Source organism: Pagrus pagrus (genome assembly GCF_965226575.1).
Source record: "Pagrus pagrus genome assembly, chromosome: 8".
In the NCBI taxonomy this organism is placed as follows: Eukaryota; Metazoa; Chordata; class Actinopteri; order Spariformes; family Sparidae; genus Pagrus; species Pagrus pagrus.
This window is the reverse complement of record NC_140192.1, coordinates 11,237,343-11,263,884: the sequence shown is the minus strand read 5'-3', so window position 1 is coordinate 11,263,884 and position 26,542 is coordinate 11,237,343. Positions and strand designations below refer to the sequence as shown.

The 26,542-nt window shown below is 43.5% G+C and overlaps 1 protein-coding gene across 3 annotated transcripts in view; it reads right to left on the bottom strand.

Annotated features, from left to right (window-relative positions):
• The window catches only part of LOC311261728 (rho guanine nucleotide exchange factor 28-like), a 37,853-nt gene that overhangs the window by 6,996 nt on the left and 4,315 nt on the right, over positions 1 to 26,542 (bottom strand). For 2 of the 3 annotated variants that reach the window (XM_084360618.1, XM_084360620.1), the window contains exons 3-23: positions 26,230 to 26,371; positions 25,027 to 25,136; positions 24,617 to 24,803; positions 21,629 to 21,812; positions 20,804 to 21,005; positions 20,493 to 20,568; positions 18,834 to 18,880; positions 18,206 to 18,272; positions 9,561 to 9,682; positions 9,020 to 9,393; positions 8,170 to 8,344; positions 7,569 to 7,680; positions 6,300 to 6,342; positions 4,880 to 4,969; positions 4,162 to 4,285; positions 3,272 to 3,416; positions 2,964 to 3,019; positions 1,623 to 1,680; positions 964 to 1,087; positions 368 to 498; positions 133 to 273 (exon numbers count right to left, since the gene is read on the bottom strand). In XM_084360618.1, coding sequence (XP_084216744.1) covers positions 133 to 273; positions 368 to 498; positions 964 to 1,087; positions 1,623 to 1,680; positions 2,964 to 3,019; positions 3,272 to 3,416; positions 4,162 to 4,285; positions 4,880 to 4,969; positions 6,300 to 6,342; positions 7,569 to 7,680; positions 8,170 to 8,344; positions 9,020 to 9,393; positions 9,561 to 9,682; positions 18,206 to 18,272; positions 18,834 to 18,880; positions 20,493 to 20,568; positions 20,804 to 21,005; positions 21,629 to 21,812; positions 24,617 to 24,803; positions 25,027 to 25,136; positions 26,230 to 26,371 — 2,710 coding nt within the window. Of the gene's footprint in view, positions 1 to 132; positions 274 to 367; positions 499 to 963; positions 1,088 to 1,622; positions 1,681 to 2,963; positions 3,020 to 3,271; positions 3,417 to 4,161; positions 4,286 to 4,879; positions 4,970 to 6,299; positions 6,343 to 7,568; positions 7,681 to 8,169; positions 8,345 to 9,019; positions 9,394 to 9,560; positions 9,683 to 14,836; positions 15,094 to 18,205; positions 18,273 to 18,833; positions 18,881 to 20,492; positions 20,569 to 20,803; positions 21,006 to 21,628; positions 21,813 to 24,616; positions 24,804 to 25,026; positions 25,137 to 26,229; positions 26,372 to 26,542 lie in introns of those variants that run through there. The other variant, XM_084360619.1, reaches the window with a different exon arrangement.

The following is a 26,542-nucleotide window of genomic DNA, read 5'->3' as shown; positions in this document are numbered from 1 at the left end:
GAGTACTGAAATAGTGGTTCTTTGGTTACACCCACTGAGGTTTGACTCAATTAATGGGATCTTCTTTACAATTACAGACACAGTATGCACAGCATATAATATAAAATACTGTGTTAAGAAGAGCTGTCCCACCATAAATAACATCCTGTCGTTTAACGGTGCGCCTGTCGTGTTGCCTGCAAAAGTCCGGACTGACCGCCAGACTCCAGGACTCCACCTCAAGTCCAAGCAGGTCAGCTGACAGGTCGCTCAGTAGAGAAGCATCAACAGTATCTGCAGGAACAAAAACACAATCCACTGTACACCTTTTCTCAATTTTATGTGCGTGTATGTATGACAGATTACGATGTAAGCTCGTCTTTCTCACCCTGTGCGGTGATCGGCGGCTCTGTTGACGGGGGAGTCGCTGTGACCGGAGTTCCCTCATCAGACAACGAGCTGTTCGTGAAAGCTGTCACACTACACTCACTGTCCGCCCCTGCTGCGTCACTCAGTCGTCTGCGCCAAACAAAAACAAGTTAGATCTGAACATGGACATCTTTTAAGATGAAGGAAGGCTTTATTTACTTAAAGGGACAGTTCGCCACAAAATCAGAAATATGTATTTTTCCTCTTCCTCTGTAGTGCTATTTATCCATCAAGATTTCTTTTGGTGTGAGATGTTGTACATCTACTTATGGACAAGAGGCTCGTGCTAATGACAGCACAGGATGTAAACAATAATGGCATCCTCCTTGGCTAGGCTGTAACGTTAGCTTAGTTAGCTTAGATATCTGGCTCTATCTTTGGAGTCTGAAGTCAAGTTGTACGACACAAAAGCTCACTGAAATAAAATAATGAAATCAGCTTAAAGTTAAACTTAAAGTACGTTGGCCTGAAGAGTTAAATATGGTCACGTTTAAAATGTAACAAACATCCCTCTGATGTATTCATTGATGCTCAGTAGTGACACTGCCATCCTACCTGCTGTCTATAGAGATGGAGAGGCTTTTGCAGAGAGGGGCGACTGTTTCTTTCTTCTCTCTGGTCGTGGTGGGAAGTGAAGCGGAAGAGGAGAAAATGGCTGGAGAGTTGTCTTTCACAGAGTCTGGAGGGGAGACCAGGACAAGGAGCAGGAAGAGGAGTCAGTCACACCTTGGAGGCTTTCCCCTTCTACAAATAAATACTTCCACTGTCTGTTTTGTGTTCAGATGCTTTGTTTACATCTTTGATTGTAATTGTAATTGGATTATAAAGCTGCAAGGAGGTCTGCGTTTCTCATCCTTCGTTATTTGACTGGACACTGAGCCTACAGTTGAGCCGACTAGGTTTGACTGCGACACACGCTCAATACATCAATAAATAAAATAATCCTGTCGATGCAACGAAAACACTCAACCTCTGTACTCATGCACAAACACACATAAACACAATCCAGGCCAGATCCCCTGCTGAGATGGATTAAAATTTAACTTTTTTCCTTACCAGGGAAAGAACAACAGGGAAGAGAGGGAGTGGGGGGTGAGGAGCAATGGTTTTCTCAATCTACTACAGGAGAAACAAGGGAGGACAGGTAAGAACTTAATCAAAGACTAGGGGAGGACAGTACGAGGGGGGCGACAATGCCGTAATTTCTGACTCACTCTGTGGGAGAGACAAGGTCTTGCTTTTCATCAGCAGTGCATTCCTTTCCTGCGGCTTCTGAGGAAACACATAATCATATTAACATCAACAGCTGTAAATCATCCTGCTTGTGTTTCAAATATCAGACTGTTATGATTGTAACCCAACAAATTAATTCAATACTAGAGGCTATTTATGCCGAGGCTAGGACATTAAAGAGCCGCCCCCTCGGACGCTCTCGTTATACATCATCAGTTTGTGATGTTTGTCACATTCCAGGAGTTCCTTTGTCACCAAGTGTTGGAATTTACTCTTCCTGTTGTACCGGCTTCCTCTTAACCTGCCTCGGCTCACTGATTTATTCATTTCGTTGGCATTTTGCCTGTGTTAGGCGGCAAAGCCGAGCGAGAGAGGAAGCACAGTAACGGATTTGTAACATTTCTAATGTGAACTTACTGCACTGGGAACACTGAGGTGGAAATCAAAAGTGATCACTAAAGCGTAGAGACAACATGAGAGTAACAGATTTTCAGTGAACAGAGTGTTAACTGTGTACTTAAAGGCAACCTGTGGAGTTTTTGACCACTAGAGATGCTATCAAGAGATGTTTGTGTTATGCAAGCGCACAAGGATGATGATGATGATGCAGATGGACAAGCTGGCTGTTGATGGTTTGACGCTTTTCTACTATTGAACACTTAGTTGAGGTAACGTGCCATTAACAAAGGCAATGAAAAAGAAGACTGAGCTAGTAAACATGTAAACAATGCAGGACTTAAAATATTTAAAGAATCAGCTCAGCAAATGTATTATGAGGACTGAAATGCACTCATGTTTGTGACACACAAAATGTACTTTTTTTTTATGTAAATATATCTTTTGTATATACAAGAAACCTCCACAGGGCACCTTTAATTCAGACCACAATACATGTCTATAGCCCCATTCACACCAGGGGACCTCATGTGATCTAGAAATTTTTTTTTTCCTCTTCTAGAGCCACAAAAGATATAATTCACCTGTTTGCATACTGACCTGTATGCGTAAAATTGGTAGAATGCCCCTTTAATGGTGAAAAAACACCATCTGAGAGATTGTCTGCCTCATGAAAACATGCAATATTTTAACAGAAGCCCAACGTGAGTCTTAGATTCTTGCAAATAGCTCAAACTGACTAAGGATTGTTTGTTCCCTGGCTGTTATCCATGACAAAAAGTAGCCAGAGTCATTCATCGTCTGTCCCCAGCAGCTGTTTTTAATGTTTGTCAAGTAATTTAGAGTAAGTACTATCACTTGAAATCATTCATTATTCCTCCTTGTTGGTTGTGAGACCACATGAGTTGTGTGGTGTTGTCAGTTACCTTCCCACAGGCTGCGACAGACTCTCGACAGTTTTTGTGGACATTCAGGAAACAGTCTACAGACAAAGGCAGATGAAATACAGGTTAGTTAACTGATAGTAAACAAAATTAACACATCTCTGAGTTCAGTGTCAAACAGCCCTCCTCCTCATGATCCATGTTGACTTTGTGAGAGGAAGAAAAATGACCTCACTTCAACTGCTAAACAAAACATCAAGGCAGCACGTGCTAGGAGATTTACAAAAACCCTAAACAGTTCTGCCACCACAGACATAAAACAACAACAGCACTGACAGTACAGCACTTACTGGAGCACTGCAACAGCTCTTTCCCAGAAACAGACTTATCACAGGCCACACAGAGAGCGGGACCAGATGGAGACACGGGAACAAACTGGTGTCCGTTACCGGCTCCTGACTTCTCCTTTCCCTCCTTCATCTCTTTCCCCTTCACCTGCAACGTGAGTCATAAATATTTTAAACTCACTCATTCGTCTGACGTTTACTGCAGTTAATGCCGCAACATGTAAACCACCAAGGTAGAAATAACGTGACTCCGAGCAGCAGGCAGGAAGAACATATAGCGAACGTCTTCTTGCTGAAACACACCTGTTAAAGCGCAGCTAGTGGAGATAAAGGGGCCTCTGAGCGAGCGTTTCTGTTTACTTTGTTAAGGTCCATGGAGACTGGCTGCTGTTGTGGGGGATCCCTCTGTGTATGTGTGTGATAGTGCAATGTTTATTTTCCTATCAAACTTCACAAGGAAGTCTAAGAGTGCATGTTTGTTTTTTGACCGTTCATGTGCATCGTGTGTCTGTACATACATGGAAACATGTACTTGAACACACGCGCACGTGTTTATGAGATCAAAAATATACTATGGAATGTGTTTTGGGTCCTCACGCTGAGTGGAGGGGGGTCTACGCATTATGTAAGAGGATATTTTCACTGTGTCCCGTTGCTAAGCCAGAGGAGAGGGAATTTTTTCCCTGGCCAAATAAAGGCAGTGTGCACAGACAATGGCTCCCCAGCACAGGAATCCTGACCTGGCCTGTCTGAGAGGTGGTAAACCTTTTACTGTGCTACTCTGGGAGGCCTTTTAGCTCTGGCTTTTTTATATAAAGTTCGACTAAAGGAATTCAAGCGTGCAGGGGAAACCTTAGCCAGCAGGAGTCATATTTTCCACTGTGTTGCCTCACCTTGGTCTTGTTACGAGTGCTCGACATCCTGCTCTTGAGGAAGCTGAAGGTCCGGCTTACTTTGTACTTCTCGGACTCGACCTTCGAAGGGATTATGTATTTGTCCCACTCCTCATCCTCGATCCTGTTTAAGTGCGAATATTTTAGTCAGCAATCATTGCAGCTTCTCCTTTTTACTTTGGCCAGTGGAAGACTGTCGCATTCAAGCCCACCATGCACACTCTTGATAAAACCAATCTTTACTTTACTACTTTTAACGTACAAGACGAGCTGGATTGGCGTCATGCTGGAACGAAAGAATGTCCAGACAGTCTTCCAGGACCCCCAGTCTACAGACTATTACTCTTAACAACATGCTTGGCATGCTTGGAAGTCATTATGGACTCTAGTGGATTCTATTTATAGTGTGACCTTGTCAAGATGCAATTAATAACGTGTCAACTATTGACGGCAACTTGTGCTCGTTACACTTAACATTCCAGGTCAACGGTGACAAAACGTAAAGAAGAGAAACATGCAATGTCACATGAAACCTATACTGTGTCTAGACATAAAAGGTGTTAATATAATCTGCTGCTGAAAGTTCATACATGACCACATACAGCTGCAGAGAATCCATGTGGTTAATGGATGAGTTGGGGAGCGGTTTTACAACAGGGGTTAGAATGAGTTAAGCCACACATGCATGGCTGTGAGGCCATTTTGGTGAAAAACATACTCTTTGAGGAACTCTGTGAGGGTGAGATGTTGGAGTGATGCGCTGCTCTCCTCCTCTGCTGACTGGGCCCGCTTACGGAAACCCAAAACCCTGCATGGATATAACACACCTCAGACCAGGTTTGTGTGTTTGGGCTCATCAGGAGACATCAAGATCACCTAAGATTAGAGTCTACAGACCATTTCTGGGCTCAATAAAGTGTGTATGGAAATGAAGGGATGACTACAGGTTTTACATGTGGATAGTCACATAGATGTTGTTTAGGTAAACCTTATAATGTAGTAGCCAATTGCTTAAAGGTATACTTTGTAAAATATGGCCAGAATTCGAAGGTAGCACCAACATAGGAGGCAGCATATCCCCGGAGAAACCGACAACTGCTGCTCTTTGCTAGCTACCTTTGGCTAATCAACTCCTGGCTCAGTTAGCTGTAGAGCTGAGGCCCTAGACTATTTTCTGGATTGAACAAAGCCTCCAAGAATGACTGAGGTCAGTTTGAGAACAGGGGATACGTTACAGAGGCGATTTACAGCAGCTCTGACCAAGGCTATGACTTCAGGGATGACAAGACATCAAGACAAACACAACACAACTGAGCATAGACGGCTTTGCCATGACGTCAACACTGTTGATTCTTCAAACACCTTTGATAATGTTAACTTTTGAATGTTTTATACCAAAATTCTGGCCATATCTTACAAATTGCTCCTTCAAGGCAGAAAAAAAATCCACATTTTGACATCGTGAGGGACGAAATGGTCGGTGAGTTTGTTCAGGCTAGTGTTGTGAATATTGTAGTATTAATATGATCTATTCTAATGCAATAATCTGATGATCTAATACGATAATCTAATTGCCTAATATGATCTTTTAAAATGTTTCCTCTGTTAGCAATGCATGGTTATTAGCAAAATGTATTAGCACGTGATACATTTACAAGGCAGTGAGATGAAATCAGCTGTAAAATGAAAATGGATGGTGGCAGATATGAAATGACAACACAATAAGCAAAACGAGTCACATGGTATGATTGTCAAGCAAATGTTAATTCAGTACACCTGTGATCTATAAGCAGGATACATACTACAATATGTACACAAAGCAAATTAAGTATCATTGATGTTCCTGAGGTCTGGAGTCCAGGAACAGCCTGAGATTTGTTGTTTACTCAGGGTTATTTTGAGGTTGCAATCAGAGCGTATTCTGGCCCTCGGCCTTGCTACAGGAAGTATGTCACATCCTGCACGCTCAGACCCCAACCACAAGCTTTATACTGGGGATACACATTCAAACTCACACATACACACATGCAGGCCCAGCTAGGCCAATCTGAAACTGCTGGTCAACACTGATGCCTAAAAAAAGGGAGGAACACGTGAGCACAGTTGAGTGTATGCTCATGAAATGACGCTAGTTTTACCTCTTTTCTCTGGGAGTCTCAGTCAGGCTGAATGCTCTCTGCTCTGTAGGGTAGAGTAACAAGGACAGGCAGATGAGAAAGGCAGAAATACATGTCAATAAAAATGAAGACATTATTACAGATTAAAAGTGAATGAGCCCAGCGCATAGAAAACCACCATCCCCGATCAGAATTGAGTTAGAAGCAAATACAAGAACCCCTGAAAGAATCTGGATCCAGCCGACCCCAACAGAGAAAGAACAAACAAAGCACAAGAGTTTTGCCTTGAAAAACCAGATGACACCGAATATGGAAAATTAAAACCAAGAGGGAAACAAAATATGTACCCGAGTCGAAACAAAACAGAACCCTCAGAGTAGAAACAAGTCCTCCTCCAGATGATCTATGAGAGTTACGTAGAGAGTATTTTTTCCAAAGCCTCAGGATATTAAAAAAACACGCAGTCTTAAAGATTCAGACCTCTACTTATCGGTCATTGTATGAATAATTGTTTGGATGACTATTGTTTTATTACTAAGATATATAAAAAAAAGACTTTGGAGAAAGTCTGCTCTTGATCTCACAGCATTTCAAAATAATAATGTTCTTCTCTGAGACAGTGGTTTGTGCATTTCACATCATGCGTGCTGCACTCACCACCAAAAACTAAATCTCACCACAGACACAGAGCTGCACAGTTTGGGCCACAATGAGAAACATCATTGTTTTGCACAACTGTGTGATCTAAATATCTGGGGAAATCATTTTCAATCAGTTCACTGCAGTTTTTCCATCACGGATAAAAATACTTTTAAATTACACCGGATCATGAAAAACTGTAAATACACAAGATATGCCTTTCAGTTGTGATAACCACCAGTTTATCCCACAGCTCACCAGAAAAAAGAGTGAAAAGACACGCTGTTATTTATCCACAGGCCAACCGGCAGTGTATAAGTTGCTGCTTTTCGACGTTGCTCTTGTACTTACTAACTTGGTTGAGACGAGAGAGGGATTTAGAGAGAGATAAAGCTTGGAGTAGAGAACGACTGCCGCCGCTGAATGCACCATCTACATGGGACAAAGCATGGCCTTAATGCTGCGCACTCGCTTGAGTAGTGGAGCCTTATCAAAGCAGAGCTGACACTAAACACATATACACTTATAAAGAGGTTCAGTTGATTTATGACACCTGTCTGGTCTGCCCCCTGTTAGTGGCACATGTGTCCATTCAGCTGACTCCTGGGAACAGAGAGGTCACAGGGGCAACAGGGGTCACAGTTCACTCACCTTCTGCCAGGTCGCCGATGGTTGCGTCTCGGTTTAGCAGCGGCCGTGACGGCTTTGCCTTGGGGGAGGAGTAGGAGTAGGAGCGCAGGCGGACCTCGGCCTCCTCTGGGTTCTGGGTGAGAAAGCAGATCAGAAGGAACGGATCAGGCAGGACACACTCTCTTCATATAAGTGACTTTTTGTTCACATTATTGATCTATTGACAGTCTGGGCTCATCAGCTCATGATTGGCTGTTATTGTGTCATGTTATGATATGAGTTTTAGCGCTTTATCATGCTTCTGAGGCATTTTTACAATAAAATCTGCTGCCAAAAATGTTTTAATTGATAACTGAATGAGAGAATGACACAGCAGGTCCGTTCAGCACCATCATGTCACAGTGGAAGCAGAAGACAGAAGGGACCTGCTCAACTGTCAACTGAAGATAAAAGTCAAAATGTGTCTGTTTAAAGAAGTAGACAATCAGTAGGAATAATCCAAAAAGCTTTTAAATCTCTTGTCTAGAGGGCAGTATGGTCATAAATACAGTGTTTTAATTAATTGATTGGAATAAAGAAGTGTTTGCTGTCTCAGGACACAACACCTTTAGTGACGGTGTACCTTGGTAGACTGGTGAGTGCTGTCAGAGTGTGTGCGATTAAAGTCTGGTGATGTGTCGAAAGAGTCCCTCTCCTCTCCTGAGCTGGTTCGCAGGATGGCCTGCTGCTTTAAAGATGCGCAGGGGTACGAATGTCCCAGTATGTCGTCTTCTCCGCTGTCACACTCCAGACTAGGACTGTTAACACACACATACACACACAAGCACAGATGCAGATGCAGGATTAAAAAAAAAAAACAAAAGTAGTATGCAAGTATGATCATAATGCGTCAAATTTAAATCCTAAACTCAGGCACACTATAAGATAACGTGCTGACTCTGTGTCTGTGATGACCTCCATCATTTTGCACAGATAAGTCAAGATGAACTTGAATGACCTTAAAAATCACAGTGGCCAGTCACCAAGGCCAAGTCCAGGCTACACTCAGACTTTAAACTGTGCAGTATTTTGCCGGCTTCATTGCTCACAGAGGAGATCCTACAGCACTGAGGAAACTGGAAGGAATGTTCAGCAACTTCAACACACAAACAGCTCAATTGTGTCCAGGCTTCCTGTCACTTTCCGCACCTACGCCGACTACAATCGCTGCGCAAAACGTCACGAAATGCTGTTGCCGAAATTCCACACAGATGATGCTCGGCTGTCTTTGTCTGGGTCAGTCGCTGGAATGTTTTTTGGTTCTTGTTAACAAGCGCACACAACAAGTTTATGAATGAGTCCACTATAATTTGTGTTTTATCCTCTCACTTAAATAAAAACACCAGGCCAGTTGGGAGCCACATTAATAGTTTCATAAATAGTGAGTGCCTTTGTTGTCCCTTATTCAGTAACTAACAGGAATAGAGTCCTACCTCAGGCCCCGGCTCGTCTCTGTCAAGCTGCATCCTCTGCGATTCAAAGCAGGAGAAACTGGCAGCGCCTGACGCCTCAGTGCTCCCTCGAACAAGCGGAAGGGGGAAGCCAGTGGGGAGGAAGGGATAGACGGGGAGGAAGCAAAGGGAGAGGGAGAGACACGAGGGGAAGGCTCCCTGTGATTCTCCAGGCCGGAGCCTTGGATTCGCCTCTCGCCGATTAGCGGTGAGGATGGGTGCCGGTTCTGGGAGCAGTTTCTCAAGTCAGGGGGATTCATGGAGAAGGGGTGCCAGCGTGGGCTGCCAACATGGGGCACAGGGCTCACCTCCTCCTCCTCCCCTGGGGAGCGGTATTTAATGTCAGCGTCATCAACCTGGAACAGAAAAGCGAGAAAGTGAAGGAACCATTTCACAGGCTGGTTTGTGGCTCCTGGAACGGAACATTTTACATCATATGAGCCGAAATTGTAACGTTATAAACATTATATAACTGTCTCACGTCGTATATTTTTACCTACACTGAATGGAACAAAAGACTCACCTGGTCAACCAGCATGGTGTTGGCGTACACTCGGTCTTTGCCATGTATCATCGCTGACAATCTGGCAGCTGCTGCCAGAGTCGGGGACGAGGCCTGGTTCTCCCTTATGGGCTGGCTTTTCTCTACAGCAAGGAGGGGGGAGCCACAGAGAGCGAGAGAGAGAGAGAGAGAGAGGGGATTTTTCAATATTACATTTGGTTTCCACAGCAACACCAAATAACTTCTCACAAACACGGGAAGTGACATAGACATCCTGGGCAGTTGCATGTCATTGTTCAGGACCAACAGTCTCTGCGCGAGTGTGTATGTGTCCGTCTGGCTCTTTGCACACACACGTGAATGGGTGTGTGAGTGGGCATCTGTAGCCATGTTTCTTCCCCGCCCTGCCGTCGATACGGTGGGTCAGTGGAAATAACTCCCAGTGAGCACACAGTAGCATTGAGAGGAACCCTTTGGACACAGTAGAGTCACTGTGAGCAGCAGCCTGGCTCTTTGCTGTTTAACAGGGGAAAACAGTCCTGCTCTCAAAACACACACACACACACAACTCCCTCTGCACAAAACACAGCCGCTCCACAACACAATTTCTGAGAAAGTATTTCAGGTAAGAAACAACCTACAGATATGAGCTACCAGCCAGAGCACTCCTTACAACAAACCTTTGAGGAGACCCTTTTTTTATTTTGTTAGGCTTATTTGCAAGATTTAATGAAATATACAAAACTAAATAAACAGACAAAAAGACAAACACACACTTTTATACTACTACACTGATCAGAGAAGCAGCCAAGAGGCCCACGGTAACTCTGGAGGAGCTGCAGAGATCCACAGCTCAGGTGGGAGAATCTGTCCACAGGACAACTATTAGGCGTGCACTCCACAAATCGGGCCTTTATGGAAGAGTGGCAAGAAGAAAGCCATTGTTGAAACAAAGCCATAAGAAGTCCCGTTTGCAGTTTGCCACAAGCCATGTGGGGGACACAGCAAACAGAAGTGAAGTTGATGTTTTTGGCCTAAATGCAAAACGCTATGTGTGGCAGAAAACTAACACTGCACATCACCGTGAACACACCATCCCCACCGTGAAACATGGTGGTGGCAGCGTCATGCTGTGGGGATGCTTTTCTTCAGCAGGGACAGGGAAGCTGGTCAGAGTTCATGGGAAGATGGATGGAGCCAAATACAGGGCAATCTAGGAAGAAAACCTGCTAGAGTCTGCAAAAGACTTGAGACATGGGCGGAGGTTCACCTTCCAGCAGGACAACGACCCTAAACATACAGCCAGAGCTACAATGGAAAAGTTTAGATCAAAGCATATTCATGTGTTAGAACGGCCCAGTCAAAGTCCAGACCTAAATCCAATTGAGAATCTCTTGCAAGACTTGAAAATTGCTGTTCACAGATGCTCTCCATCCAATCTGACCAAGCTTGAGCTATTTTGCAAGGAAGAATGGGCATAAATTTCAGTCTCTAGATCATCTGTCATTGCAGCGAAAGGTGGTTCTACAAAGTATTGACTCAGGGGGGCTGAATACTTTTACACGCCACACTTTTCTGTTTTTTATTTGTAAAAAAATTTGAAAACCATGTATCATTTTCCTTCCACTTCACAATTATGCGCCACATTGTGATGGTCTATCACATAAAATCCCAATAAAATAAATGTATGTTTGTGGTTGTAACGTGACAAAATGTGGAAAAGTTCAAGGGGTATGAATACTTTTGCAAGCCACTGTGTGTTGTTGTTGTGTTGTTTCACCATACAGAGTGAGGCATTGCGATAGTGATTTTGAGCTATATTAATAAATTGACTCTACCTGACTTTAACATAGAAAATTGATTTATTGATCATTTAAAATGTGCCTCTATCTCTTCAATGATGAATTTCTTGCTGTTCTATTGCTGAACAGAAACATGTGATCCCTCTCTCTCTGATTCACTACAACTACAATCAGCATCATCACATTTTAAAGGACTCACCACACAACAACTCACGAGCGGTCAAAAATAACAGCCCCCTCAGTGCTTCAGTGGAAGCACACAGACGCAGTTTAAGGTTAAGGTCAGCGGCTCACAGGTATGACAGCAGTATGCATTTGAAGTGCAGCAATGGAAAGGGGGTTTCACAATCTGCATAGCATTCGCTGGAAAAAAAAACTCACCACATTAGCATACCACAACAACAGTGCAGTACTCATCACACTAACCACAAGAGGCAGCCTCATTAGCTCAGTTATATTATTACGTCCCTAATGACAGTCTCACCTTCCGCTGGCCAACAATGCCAGCCGTGCAAAAACATGTCTTTGGCACTGCCGCTTCCATCTAAACTCCTCAAGCAGATATTAAACCGAGACTCAACAGTCCCCTTAAAAAACTCATCCATAGTTTATACATCGTTGCCAAGCTGCCAGCACCGCAGTGTAGGAGGATAGAAGTCCGGCATTTGTAGCAGAGAATAAATCAGACCAACAATTGGCTGTGCTTCCTGTAGGCGGTGAGTCCAATAAATCTGAGAGGCAACAGGGAGACACTGATGAGGACACCAGATGATCCCTGTTCCATCCAAACGTGAAGCTGAACCACTGCAGGATGCACAGAGCTTGGACTGCATCATATCTCCCAGAACTTAAATGTACTGTGAGTAACTACCGCCTGAAATCTGGAGAAATATATCAACATCACAACCTGTTCTTCAGCCGTTCAAAAGAACGTCTGCATCCTCTTAGTTCCACATGAATGCACAACACTGTATACAGATCCAGAATACCTGCACACAGTCACGTCAGACCGTCTACTCTGTATTGTAGAATTAGCTTGAGTCCAACATAAAATCCAGAAAAGGGGGTCAGATCTTGGATGAGGGTCAAACCACTGTTTGAAAGCAGATACTGTTTCATATGAGCCCACTTAAGGAGCTTGACAGACAGGACTAATAGTTAAGGTTCTGGGCCAGGTCCAAAGCCACAGCTGGCTGCCACGGGCCCGATCATTCACACACCTCTGACCCATAAACGCCGCCTCAGTGAACATTACTGTCAGGGGCTGCGATCTGTGTTTAACATTAGTTAACTGGGGGAATAACAGAGAAGCAGGGAGTTCATATTACTAACAAGTTAGAGCTGCGCAAAATCAATCTCACTGCCGGAGAAGCTGTCGTTTTATCGCTGAGGCAGAGAGCGCTGTCCGCAGGTTGCCATTTCAAAGAAGGTTTTCAGGAACGTGGAACAGTGCGTGGGGCTGTTTGTATAGGATTTCTGCTCAGAGAAGGTATATTTGGATGTGATGTGATATTCAGAGCATGTCCCTGAGAGAGAGCCAACCTTATACAGTAGCAGTGCCTGAAGAAAAAGAGACAGCTCGAGCTTTACAGAGAGCCAGACAAAGACCGCAGTCACTGCCAGGTTTCCAGACCAGGGCAGTTAAACGCAGAGAGTGACCCTTCAACCCCGTGCACACCCCTGGGAGAGAGAGATCGAGGAAGGCAGGATGGAGGAGGAGGGGTGGTGATGGTGGTGGTTCACAAGGGCCCTTTCTCAAGGTTTTCTCTCGGTGGAAGCTGCTGGTGTGATAAAAATGGCAAAACAAAAAAGTTCAAGATAAACAGAGCGTCATAATTGTTGATCATGTAAACACCTCGGCGTGTTTATTATGAGTATTAATGGATTATTTATCCACGCTCTCCCTTTTTTATGACGCAAGTCTCTTTTTAAGCGCCACACTAAACAACTGTCACCATGGAGAGAGCTGGGAGAAATTAGGAGCAGAGTGAAACAACAAGCTGAGTCTAAAAGAATCACAACAGCAGGTGTTATTACCTCCCAAAGAGGAGAGGTAATTGTTCGACTTCAGTGCTCGTGGAGGGCCGTTTAAATCATTAAAACAATTGTCCACCAAAATCCACAAACCAACTCTGAGTTATGACACCTGCAGTCAAACATCCTGGTCCAAGCATCACACTGTCCGTTCTCTCTGTGTTTACATTCGAGTGCGTCACCCGGGCCCGAGAGATCCAGGGAGAGGTAAACCCAGAGTGAGCAGCGATCAGTCCTCAGAGTGAAGAAATAAACTTGTGGCCGCGCACACCTGAAATCACATTTCGCTTTGCAGGTGCATTGTTACACCACGGCTGTTTGACTTCTGAAAATGTCCAAATCCACCTTGAGAGAATGTGGACGGTTTAAAAAAGTTTATATAGCGCTGCTATTTCTGCTCTGCAGGCCAGCAGCACAGACAGGCCAGTGTGGATAAAATGTGCAGATGTCAATCACAATTACGACGCAATAACATGGATAATCTTGCAGAGTTTATGGTGAAAGATGAGGAAAAGAGCACTGGAGCTGAGCCATGACACAGACATGGCAGTAACTTGATCTTCCTCTGTCTCTGTCTCTCTCTCTCCTCATCAAAAACACACACAGTCACTTGCACACAGGCAATGAACTGTTAAACCATTCTGGTTGAGTTTTGCACTATTTTAAGCATTCTCCTCAGCTCTCCCATGACTAATGATGTAGCAACAAACTTGTTTGCCAAGCTTAAGCACCGGGATTAACCAGATTTTGGTTTTCATGAAGTGACAATTAACTGCGGCAAACGTTGAGCTCTAGGGGACACTTCGGTGACACATAAAAACTGATCATGGCGATCAAGTGCAGGTGCCTGAGCAGTGATAAATAAGTTCATTGACCCTGTACATCACATGAAGCCACGACTCCTCAGCGGGGTTCACTCATGCAAACAACAGTGTGGGCCGAGGATGTCAAAAGCCCCAAACCACTCAATCAGCCTCGAGTAGACATCTGACATTCCCCAACATACTGTCAGATATCAGGTTACATCACTGGCAAACATGCAGTTAGCTCACTCTGATTGACATTGCCGCAGAGGAGGCCTGTGAATAAGCGTGTGTAGTGGGAACAGTCTAATTTTAACTGAATTGTTCCACAGTGAGCAGTGAGACGTGTCTGCCAGGAGGGCAGCTCGCCATCTGTGACACTGATGTAGCTGTAAGAAAAGAGATGGAATTGGGAAAGACTGTGTGTGTGAACAAGTTAGCCATCTAATGTCTGTGAAACACTGCAGCTCAGTAACACTTTGTCTAAAACTGATTTCTAAGAAAATCTGTGCAATATAAAGTGACGTTGTTGACTTTAATGGCTACTCATACGAGTAAGATATAACTGGTCAGCGTGACAGGATGGAAAGACAATTATTTTATGTATTTATAATGTAAGATTCTCACATTTATCAATCAGAGCACCACTCAGTGTTACCTTTTTTGCCCGTCTTCCTGCGCATCCTCATCTTTGGAAACGAGGGCCATGAGTAGTTGAAAGGAGAGTCAGAGTCAGAATCCATGATTTGCAGTCTTCAAGGAACTCTTCATCCAAACGCCTCAAGGCGTTTGATAAATAAATGATCAGCGCTTCAGTTTAAATCCATTTCACAGCAACCGAGCGGACCGTAGCCACAGCGTTCACTCGTCTTTCTCCAGAGCCCCACTGTAGACACTCTTGACACTTCAGGAGTGAGCCAGCATGTTCCCCTCTGTCTCCCCCGAACACCCCTCCCCCTAAAATCCACCCCTTCCCCCTCCACAACTCGGCACCAACTGTCCGACAGAGCCGGGACCGAACCCTGTCTTCACTCTCTGCCTCCTTTTCTTGAGTTTCCACTGTATCTACAACTTTCCCCCGTCTTTCTGACTACTCTTCTCAAATCTCTGCCAACCTGTGGGTCTCCAAGTCTTCCTCTGTTCCCCCTCAGTCACTCATCTACCACACACAGCACAGAGGGAGAGAGATCAACACATGCTGACAGGAGCAGGGGGAGGAGTGTACTGACGGCCGGAAAGAGTGACTGAAGGAGGGAGAGAAACAGACAGAGACAAAGTCAAACATAGGAGTGACTTCAGAACCTACAGGCAAGACAAACACGAGGGCAGACAGCTTCGTGGAGGTGAGCTGGGAGAAATCATTAACCCTGTGAGTTCATGATTGTCTCAGAGATGTCTACAGAGCTGCACACTCCAAGTGCGAACCATTCAACCAAAATATGCCTGGATGCCACGTCTGAAGAGAGTCCTTCACTCTCTCTGTCTCCATATTTTAGCATGTCAAAGCCGAGCTGAGGGGGGAAAGGGGTTTGGAGCGTGGGTGGGTAGGGAGGGGGGGTAGACTGCCAGGTCAGCAGCCTCACCATGGAGACAGCAGTGAGAGCCACTGCTGTTTTCTTCTTCCACGCTGTTTTTTTTTTTCTTTTTTCTCCCCGTTTTCCTCCTCTTGCCAACTTGCAGGCGTACAGTGCTCCGTTTGCAGCAGCGAGGATACGAGCGCTTAGTTCTGCCGGAGGTGGTAAAAGTGAGAGAATGGGATGGTGAAAGGTGTTTAAGAGACAACTTAGACAATGGCACTCTGGAAAGAGGCCAAGCACGGGTTTATAAACGCACATAAATGAAGGAATGTGATAAAAAAAAAAGGGGAGGGGGGGGATGAGAGGAGTTTTGTAGGCAGAGGAGGGAAACAGGGGTACACTGAGACTATAGAAAGAGGGTGTGTGTGCGCATGAGGGTGTTGGCACTGTAGTAGTGAACATTAATGCTGCCTTTGTGGGGTCCGTGTGAGGTTTAATCCGTTTTTCCGTTCCCCAATTAGATCCCTCAGCCGGGGTCGGAGACTCTTGTTAGCGTTCCTGCCGTTGCAACTCATCGTCTGTTGTCCCCCTGCCAAACTATCCATATCATAAATCCCTTTCTCTTACTCACTCTCTCTCTCTTTTCCCCCTATTACACTGACACACACCATTCTCACACTGCTCCACTCTCCTCTCCCTGGGGATCTCAACAAGCTGCTGGAAAACTGCATTCAGCAAAGCCCTGGCAACCCCCATTCAGCTACAAACACCCCCTTTTTTCCCCACTTCCACATACCCCTTGCCCCCTTCAGAGCGCTCTTCCCCACCACATTCTCCCTCACAAACACACAAGTGCACGCAAACACTGGCGACACACACACAAACACACACAGCGACCTCCTTCCCTTCTTCAGCTGTGGAGAGCAGGATGAAGTGGCCTTTGCTGTTTGTTCACTAAACTCACATTAAAATGTTGAGCGGGGGGAAAGGGTGCATGAGTCTGTGTGTGTGTGTGTGTGTGTGTGTGTGTGTGTGTGTGTGTGTGTTTGTGTGTGCAGGTATTTGGGGGCAAGTTTGTGTTTTGGGTGGGGTATTTGAATTTTGGGGGCATTAGGAGGGCAAAGGTGGGAGGCGGAAGGACACAAGACAACAGAGAGAGCTTGTCTTCTTTTTCTTTAAAGGTTTAAACTATTACTCTGACATTTTAAACCTCGTACAACCTGCTGTGGCAATACTGTATTTCACTGCATTCAAGCCAACGAAGTTACAGTAATTTGAAGTTGAGAGAGGAAAGGCATGACATCAAGAAGACAGCGGGAACATGACAGCTAGGCTCAAAATTCCTCATCCCTCGCCGAAGCTCCGGCTGCAGAAGTTGTGTCTGTCTATTTGATGACGCATTAGCTGAAGTGAAGCGGCCTGATAAAAACAGGGCTGGATTCCCACTATGTGTTTCACTACTTTGTTTATAAAAATAAAATCCTGCCGGTCACTCGTAATGCCCAGCAGCTCAGGAATGCCTAAGGAGGAACTGAAATACTTCAAGGGTCAAAAAAGCTTTGTGATCCTGAAAGAATGATGTGTAGAAAACCTGAGTCACTCTCTGTCTGAGATTTGTTATTTTACTCAAACATGGTACTGAAGGGGAAACTTGGGGAAACAGGATCCGAGTGGCCAGTGTTCTGTCGTCTGAACCGCAAAAAGCATTTGAAAGGATCGATTGAGGTCACAGGCAGGGAATCTTCAAAGACGCACTCACACATACACACACGCACACGGAGTAAAGAATGGCTAAACCATATAGCATGGAAAACAAGACCAGCCACAGGAAGTTCAGATTGCAGATGTCCATTGCCAAGTGTTATAAAGCCCGAAGCCTCAACTGGTAACCACAGCATTCTTACACTGAGGCATCAGTCTGCTCTGCAGCAATACAGGCCAATTATTAACCCGCAGGATGTTCCCACTTTCAAATCCTCCCCTTTCCTTCCCGTCCAGAAGCGGATCAGAGTGAAGCCACCTTCAGCCGCCTAGTTACGGTTCATTTCTGTTCCCTGTCAATGCTGGCAGGAAGAGTATGACTCAGGAGACTTCTCTGCATGTCATATTAAAAAGATTCCTCCTCAGTGCCACAATCCCTGCATGCACCGAGTGACAAGACTCTAAAAACTCCAGAGAGAGGGGGGCAAGACAAGCCGGCGGGCTGAAATGTGATCCTACAGTCCGCGGGGATGGTAGACAGCCGTAGCCGAGGATTAGAGTTGAGTTCCAAGTTCTGTTCAGGAAAGGAAATGTTTCCTGCAGTTGGACTTGCTTAATGATTAGAAGCTACTTGGATGATTTCCTATGAATATAATGCCACCTAAAACAACAGCGATCGATTTCAGTCTGCTCAAAATCTACAGCTGAGGCACCGCAAGCTCCAAAATCAAAACCATATCTAAAAACGGGCTTCTGAGAAAGTAACCTCGCTCGGGAGGAAGTTTAAAAATAATATCAATAAAAATTACCAGGCTGCGGTGGATAGTCCTCTTCGTCCTTCTCGTTCAGGCAGAACATCAGCGGCTCCTCGTAGTCCTGAGCGAAGAAACAGGGAACCTTTCACCAAACAGCAGCAAGCACACCACAGAAACTAAAAAAACACAAGTAGAACTAAGTACAAAAACACAAGTGTTTGGTGAGTGTCTAAGATCAATTAGGTAACCATCTGTACCACATAAAACAAGTCCTATCAGATGACCGGGATCATGTGCGCACGCCACACCTCTCCAAACATGAAATACACACTTGACCAAACACACAGCCGGCTATTCAGTGGCGTGTGCAAGGTGCCAACTCCAACACCTTGACAATGAGAGTGAAACAATGTGGGGCATTGAGGGCCTTGTTCCAGCCGTGACCACTAGCTAGACTGAATGGAGCTTTGAGAGTTTTTACCATTTGAAATTAGATATCTGGGATTCTTTTAAGCAACACCTGTCGCTGAAAAATAGAAAAATGAGTCTGGAGAGGTAATTCTACAACAGGTAAAGCTGTTTAAACACAACTTGTAGGGAGATTTAGAGCATGGGTCGACACATTTTAGCCCAGCTCTTTGTGTATGTGAATTATTATGAGAAAATGACATCAAATACTCACATTTTCTTCTACTGCAGACGTTCCCCCGTTGATATCAGAATACAGCGCTGAAAGAAGAGAAAACATGCCCATTAAACTTCAAAAGGGTCTCAGTATGCACAGATGTTTGTCAGCTTTAACGATGTATGTACCATGTAAAGTCTTATTTTTCTTCTCATAACCTGGCGAGTCTTTACCGTGTGGCCTTGATCTAGTTTTGTTTCATTTAACTACCATGTGCATCCCAGATCAAAAGACACGGTGTGCATGATTGTTTCCCAGAAAAGAAGCAGCGACACACAGAAATTAGCGTTTGGGTGGTTTTGATACGAGGCCTGGGGTCATGTTTAAAAAACATAAAGGCAGGAAATGTAGATGAGGGAAGTGGAAGCAGCGAATAAAGGAGAAATTGTTTGGGAGAGAAAGTCAGGGACAAAAAACTACATGTGAGGAGGAGAAACAAAAAGGAAATGCTGAGAGAGGAGATGATGTAAAACACTGAACAACCTTATATTGACAAAGGTCTTTCTGTGCCTCAGTGTGACACCATAAAACACATTCACTCAAGTGTGATACAGTGATGCCAGCTGGCTCTGATGTCGCTCCACAGCAAGAGAGAGATAGACAGAGAGGGTAAAGGGAGACAATCTTGTAAAAGACACTATGACCTTCTAAATTACATCCTGGTAACTAACTAAATATTTGATTTTATTGCTGGTCTTTTATGGCTCGTGTGCTTGAGTTCATGTGTTTTATTTGTTTTATCTACGACTGTGTGATGCCATGAGTGGCTTTGATTGTTTAAATTATCATTGCCCATCAAGAGACTGGTGTTGGAAATTAGCCTCGATTATATACGCTTGTATAGGACGTATGACACTGCTTTTGCAACCGTCAATATTTCTGGGTGCTTCGCTCATGCAAGTAAACTACTAATAACAGAAATAAAATCATAATCGTGCAATTCATGAATAGTTACATCACTGATTGTCTAATGATGCTTTTTTTTAAATGATTTTTTGATTAATTGCTTGAACCATCTCTAAATTGGCTGCTAAACTATCAAATGTGCAGTGATATAAATCAAGAAAAAACATAAACACATATTTGAGAAGCTAGAACAAGCAAATATCTGGCACCTTTAATTGGTAAATGACTTGTGAGATTAATCAGTCAGCTTATTAATGAATATTCAACTAATGATTTCAGCACTGCTTTAAAACATATAGTTTGGTTGCTATGCTATCTTACACACTATATTCAAGCACTGGTTCATAAAATTTCAAAATAAAATGTTCTGTGACTGAAATGTTTGGCTGCTTATGATCACACAACCTTCATTCACTCCACTGTTGATCAAATTCCCACTAGATCCTACAGCTTTCTTTGGTGTTTCTTTGCAACAGCCTGTTTCCTCTGCAGGAATCTGTTAGTCACATATTTTCCCTGCAGTCATTTTGTTTCACAGCCTTGCATTACCTCAACCCCCCACAGGTGGGCAGTCAATGGCTGTCGATACTGTAGCCTGATTTAAATCCACAGTATCTAGCAGCATAAACCACAAGGAAAAAAAAATGGCAGACCGCTGCAACACAAAAGAGAAGAGTTAAGAGTGGATGGTTTAGTTTCACCAGGCCTCTTAAATCCCACACAGCAGACGGATTAGAAAGGGTATGATACCGTTCTCTGTAGGATCATCAACCAGTTCTTCCTTTTCTAAGATGGTCTCTACCCGTTCCCTCCTCAGTGCTTTGATCTGTGGGAGGACAGGTAATGTTCAAGGAGTACAAGGATGCAGTTACCTCAAATACACTGACCGAGGATGGACTGATTTTAACTTAGTGCTTATTTTATAGGTAAAATTACACACACATTGTTCATTTTTATATGCAAAGTCTTCCAAGAAAGACCCAATGATAAATATTGATTATGTAAACTAAATAGGATCATAATTTACTGTCAGTACCAGACGACACTGATAACCAGCTCACCTCTCTGAGGAAGTCCTCATCTCTGAGCCGCTCTCTTAGAAGCAGGATGTCATTGTGCCGGCTCTCTTCCGAGCTCCACCTCAGGTTCTGTCGGACGGTCAGAGTCAGGTTCCCCGTGTCGTGACAGAACCTCAGCAAGCGGGACCGGTCAGCCCACACCTGGGACAGGCCTGCTGGAGGTGTGGCCAGAGGGTTGGGTGGGCTGCAGCACAACAGGTGGGTTAGTTTAATCACACAAGAAAAAGAAAAAATGGGTTAGAGAATACTGTTTTAATCAGTTAAAATGTGGATACAAAGACTTTCCAAGCTATTAGAACATATAAACAAATATCTAAAAGTACTGTCAGTGCAGATGATGGTCTTTCTAGGCCGAGAAAACAGGCCTGTAAATCTGTGCTAAAGATTTATGGATTTAACAGGTGTTTAGTACTTTATCTGGTCATAAAATGTACGTCAACCAGTATATTTACAGTATTTTAGAAATCGAAAGAATGCAAAGTATTTGGGGTAATGACTAGGCGGCATGGTAGTTAGCACTGTGGCCTCACATCAAGAAGACCGTGGGCCTTTCTGTGTGGAGTCTGCATGTTCTCGGTGCCTGCATGGGTTTCCTCTGGGTGCCTTGTTTGCTCCCACAGTCCAAAGTCTGACTGTCTTCATAAAGGATAACAGGGTACAGCTAATGGGTGGATGGATTTGGTAAAACTGGGTTGTTTCTACTGTGTGTGGGAAAGTTCTGCACTGAATGCATAATGTAACAGCAAAACAGTGATTCATTTGTCAGCGTGTCTCCCTGAAGTGCCCTGCTGGAGCTGATAATCTTACTGTGTAAGCAGCTCCAGGAGCTCGGTGTTGCCTGCTGTCTGTGCCAGCTGCAACGGCGTGACTCCCTCTTCGTTCGGCAGACTTACAGCCATCAGACCCCCCGGCTGGCAAAGCAGCAGCTCTGCCAGCCGATACAGACTCCATCTCACGGCCAGGTGGAGGGGAGACTCCCTGAGGCTGTGCTCTGGAGAAATATAATCACATAAAAGACAGAACAGAGATTAAAGTATGCAGTGGGATCTAACACAGCAGCTGAATGTAGGATGGAGGTGAGATTAACAGCGAGACGAGAAAAGAATAAGCCAGTGGCAGAATGGGAGAAAAATAGGTAGGAACTAACATGTCAAGAATGTCATCTCGATAACCACCTCCCCATGATAATTAACCTAAATGTCAATGATTGATTTCTTCTCTTGCACAGCTCTGGGTCCCTCTGCTCCACTGACCCACTTTAAGGCAATAAAAGCTTTTCAACAAAGCAGTGACAGTTTCTTATTTCTGTGCCTGCCACTCAATGCCGAGCAACAAGATCGGTATCCAGGTAACAGCTACAGTCAAGCAACTGGTGAGCTTGGAAAAGCACTGTTGTTTTAAAAAATGCAGCATAAATATACAATATATTGATATTTTTCTCATTATCGTGATATGAGTCTATATATTGTCTTGTTATGTCGCGATGTGTCGTCCTTCCCTGGTTTTAAAGGCTGCGTTACAGTAAAATGATGTAATTTTCTGACCTTACCAGACGTACGTACCTTTACCCACTGAGTGATTATATCCACATTACTGATGATTATTGATCAAAAATCTCTGTTAATATTTTGAGAAAGTACCAATAGTCATCCCTACAATATTTCGCGATAATCACATTGACGCACATGGTCATATAGCACTTCTGAAGTGGTTTTGATGAGATTTTCCAAATATTAAAATATAAATAATGCAGTGTGATGTAGCCTTAAAATACTGCAATATTATTTTACAGCCATATTGCACAACACCACTCCGTAGTCTTATGCTGATTATCCTTAAATGGCACTTAAACATACTGTAATCACTTTACCTTACATTTTATTCAGAAACCAATACAATGGGCAAGCTGAGCCTTTAGCCACGTTGGGATGACTTGAAAGACGCAGGTTCTCCCTTTTCTCAGTTAAAAATGACTCAGAAAATGATTGAAGAACTGCATGCTATCTAGCTAGACAGCTTTTTGAAGTCTCTCGTGTGAAGATATTTATTATTATCCCGATTCATGATTATCTCGATAATAGAAATTCATCACAATGAACTTATCCTACGAGTTTTTATCCCGATCCACAAAAAAATCTTTTCTCCTCCCATCTCTAGATATGTCATCAAGCTGTTTTGTGACTTTTCTTCCATAATATTGCAGCATTTGTGACTGATTCACCAGCAGATTAAGCTTTGATTACAATAAGTGACAATTATAAAGGCACCTGCAGACGTGAGTCACATGTATGGACTGTATGGCAGCCATCGTTGTCATTATTACGTTTTCAAGGCAACATGAGGCAACTTACAGAGGCACAAAGAAGCCAGACTGTCTGAACTGATTGTACGTCAGTCACTAACACTGCAATTACATGGCAGGAGTCAGGAGTCAAATCATTATTGTGAATCACGGAAAATACAGACAGGTCACCACAAACTAGAGCCTCAAATATGACCATTAAACACAATAAACACCTTAGACAGTGTCATCAAAAACCAAACATTCATCACAATTGATATTTCCTGCGGGGCTGCTTTAGAGCCAAATGTTGTGCTGAAAGCAATTTTACAAGTTGGGTTTGATGTGGTACCCTTCAAATATAAACTAAATAGAAAGTTATTTGAGTTGACACTTTCAAATATTGTATTTCTGTCCTTTGTTTGACTAGAAGGTGTTGGGGAAAAAATGAGGTTGACAGGTGATGAAAGGCTTTTTTATCCACATGCTGTAGGGCAATCCATGCTTCAAAACAGGTGCAAGATAAACTTTAATTTACTTTGACAAGGGATTCATTGTTTTTCGCTTTCCGAATTGAGGTTACATTATTGTAAATAAAAGAGACGGGAAGTGGTGTTGCCAGATCCGGGTTTACTTTACAGAGCTAAAGGTTTCTCTTCAGCTCTGAAAAAGTCAGTTTTTCTATTTGTCTGAGCATTTTCTCCAATCAAAAACCCACCTGAGTGCAGGCTTTGTTGCTATGATGCTAAATTTTCAATTCAGAGAGAAAATAATAATTAAGACTCCACAGAGTATCTCAATTTTGTGACAGAATGACAAATTGAGGTTTTCCAGTACCTTTAAAGATACAGAATGCACTACAAACAAATGAGAGGAAGATCATTCAGTTGCATACAGCATTGGCAATGGAGTGATGTCATAAGCAGTGCTTATCAAATTAACTGCAGACATTTAGAGGGAGACGCTGCAATGAAACAGACTGCCATAACTGTATTAACGCCTAATCTAGTTTGTTGTTTATGTAGGTGGCCCTACACAAACACTCATACAAACAGATGGTGGCATCTAGTAAATATCGCTGTCAGCTACACACACACACAGACACACAAACACACACACTACCACACACAGAAAAAGATTTATTGAGTACTGCCTCAGGCTACTTCCAGATGGAAAGGCTCTATTAACCACATTACATGCTGCTTAATTGGCTTTGATGAATTCAGCAGAGGCTCACATGTGACCGTGTTCACTTCCGATTTCAGCCCAGTGAGCATGGAAAATGAGAATGATGGCAGTGGAGAAGGGAAGTGAAGAGGAACACAGTTGAACAGTTCACCTGCTCCAGGTTTCCAGCTCAATTCTGAGAGATGAGGTATCTCTGCTCACTAAATGCACTTCATGAATCTTCTGACATTGTTATATATGTAATAAAAAACAAATACACTGTGCTTTCGATGAACATATCTGCACAGGAATGCCCGTTCAGCAAAATAACATAATCCTGCTCTCACCGTCTCCACTGAGGCTCCCGAGTACATTCCAGTTTTGGGGGATATTGAGGTTGGCCATGGCCAGGGCTACGCGACGATCCATAGCCCAGCGAGAGCTCTCCTGGCCCAGGTTGAAGAGGCTGCTCAGCTCCTTGTGATCCGTGGAGGTCAGGCAATGTCCGTGGATTACCAGGTGCTCTGCCAGGTCCTGAGAATAAAGCAGTCATGAATAAGATACAATCTGTGATAACTGATGCTCAATGCAAAAAAACACTCCAGTAAGGTTAAAACTGTTGAAAATGTTTTTGCAATTCAATTCAACATGTTTGGGGAGTTTTTGAACTGCATCAAGAATATGTATGTAAACAGGTCATTTTTACCACAGGGATGCACAAATTTACATATTGGATCATATTGTACGCCTTCTATACCTGAGCATCGTCTTGGACATACTCCAGCGAAGCTCCGCCCACCCAGGTGAGGGGTGTGGTTTCAGAGCACAGGTAGGCCTGGACAGAGACCATCTCAGCCAGGTTATGTCCTGAAGGGCACAATGCAGCAAAAGTCAGACACATTTATGCATCTTTATATGAAGAAGAGCTGTTGTATGAGAAGTTACATTTTGTCTTGGCAGACCAGCGAAGGCCAACAAAACAGCTGTCATGGAGGGGGCCAGCCCATAATTCAATGCGGATTCAAGGATAAAGATGTCAGTGCCAGTAGTAAGAATGAAACATGAAAGGTCTGCAGCTAAAAAAATAAGTGACACCACCACCACAACATCCAGCTTCATCAGTGTCGCAACAAAAACCACAAAGACAGGTGGGTGAATGTGTGTTTTTTTGTTAATTTATTTGGTGATCATACATTAGCAAGAAAGCTAACACAATTTAACTTAATTCAAATCAATTATGCATTTAATTGAGATTACGTAATGTTAATGTAAATACAAACATGGGACTTGACTTGCTTGATTCTCACACAGTAAGCTGGGAGTTGGACTTAAGACCTGCTTGTGACTTGCACATGTCTGACTCACTCCTACCTCTGCTAAAAATACATTACCACTGGTATGGTCCTTATATTTCCACCCAGAGCCCAGTGCCTTAGAAAACCTGAATGTGGCAACATTTTTTCACAGATTTTCATTTTGTACCCTAATAAAAACATTATTTGAGACATAATTTGAGGTCTTAATAATCCAGCTATTGTAGAGAGAGCACAAGTCTGCAGGACTGCCTGTTGTCAACCTACACACAGGCTCAGTAATGTTGACGTATTGTTTATGGAGCTGTTTCCCTCCTGAGAGGAAGCTGATAAGATTCTGTGTCTTTCCAGACCACAAGTCACAGACTGTGTATGTGTGTGTGTGTGTGTGTGTGTGTGTGTATGTGTGAAGATTCAAATAGTGATATACTGCTCCTGAGTATATAACAGACTATATATGTATATATATATATATATATATATATATATATATATATATGTAGAGAGAGAGAGAGAGATTTTTTTTTTGTCTGAAAATGATTTCTACATAATCTTAAATAAATTACGCATAAATAAGACATGAAAGCACACACACACAATAACACAGGAGTACAGGACACATCGTACAGACATACATATGCACATACCAGGCACTATAAAGCAGAGCATGACATCACTTTGAGCCCTGGTGACATGGACCAGTGTGGATCCTTCCAAAACAATGTAGACCTCTGCATCCTCTGGCACCGAGTCTAAACCCTCCAGCAGTGCAAATACCTTCGCCTGGCCCTGAGAAAGAGAGAGGTGAGAGAGGTCGAGGGGGGCAATAAAAAAGAAAGATGCAAGACAGGAACAAATATTTCTGTTCCTAAAGATTTGGGCTCAATTTAGAGGAAGACTCTATTCTGATGCAGCGTTCTACATTTCTCTTAAAGTACACCAAATCCCTTGACAGCATTC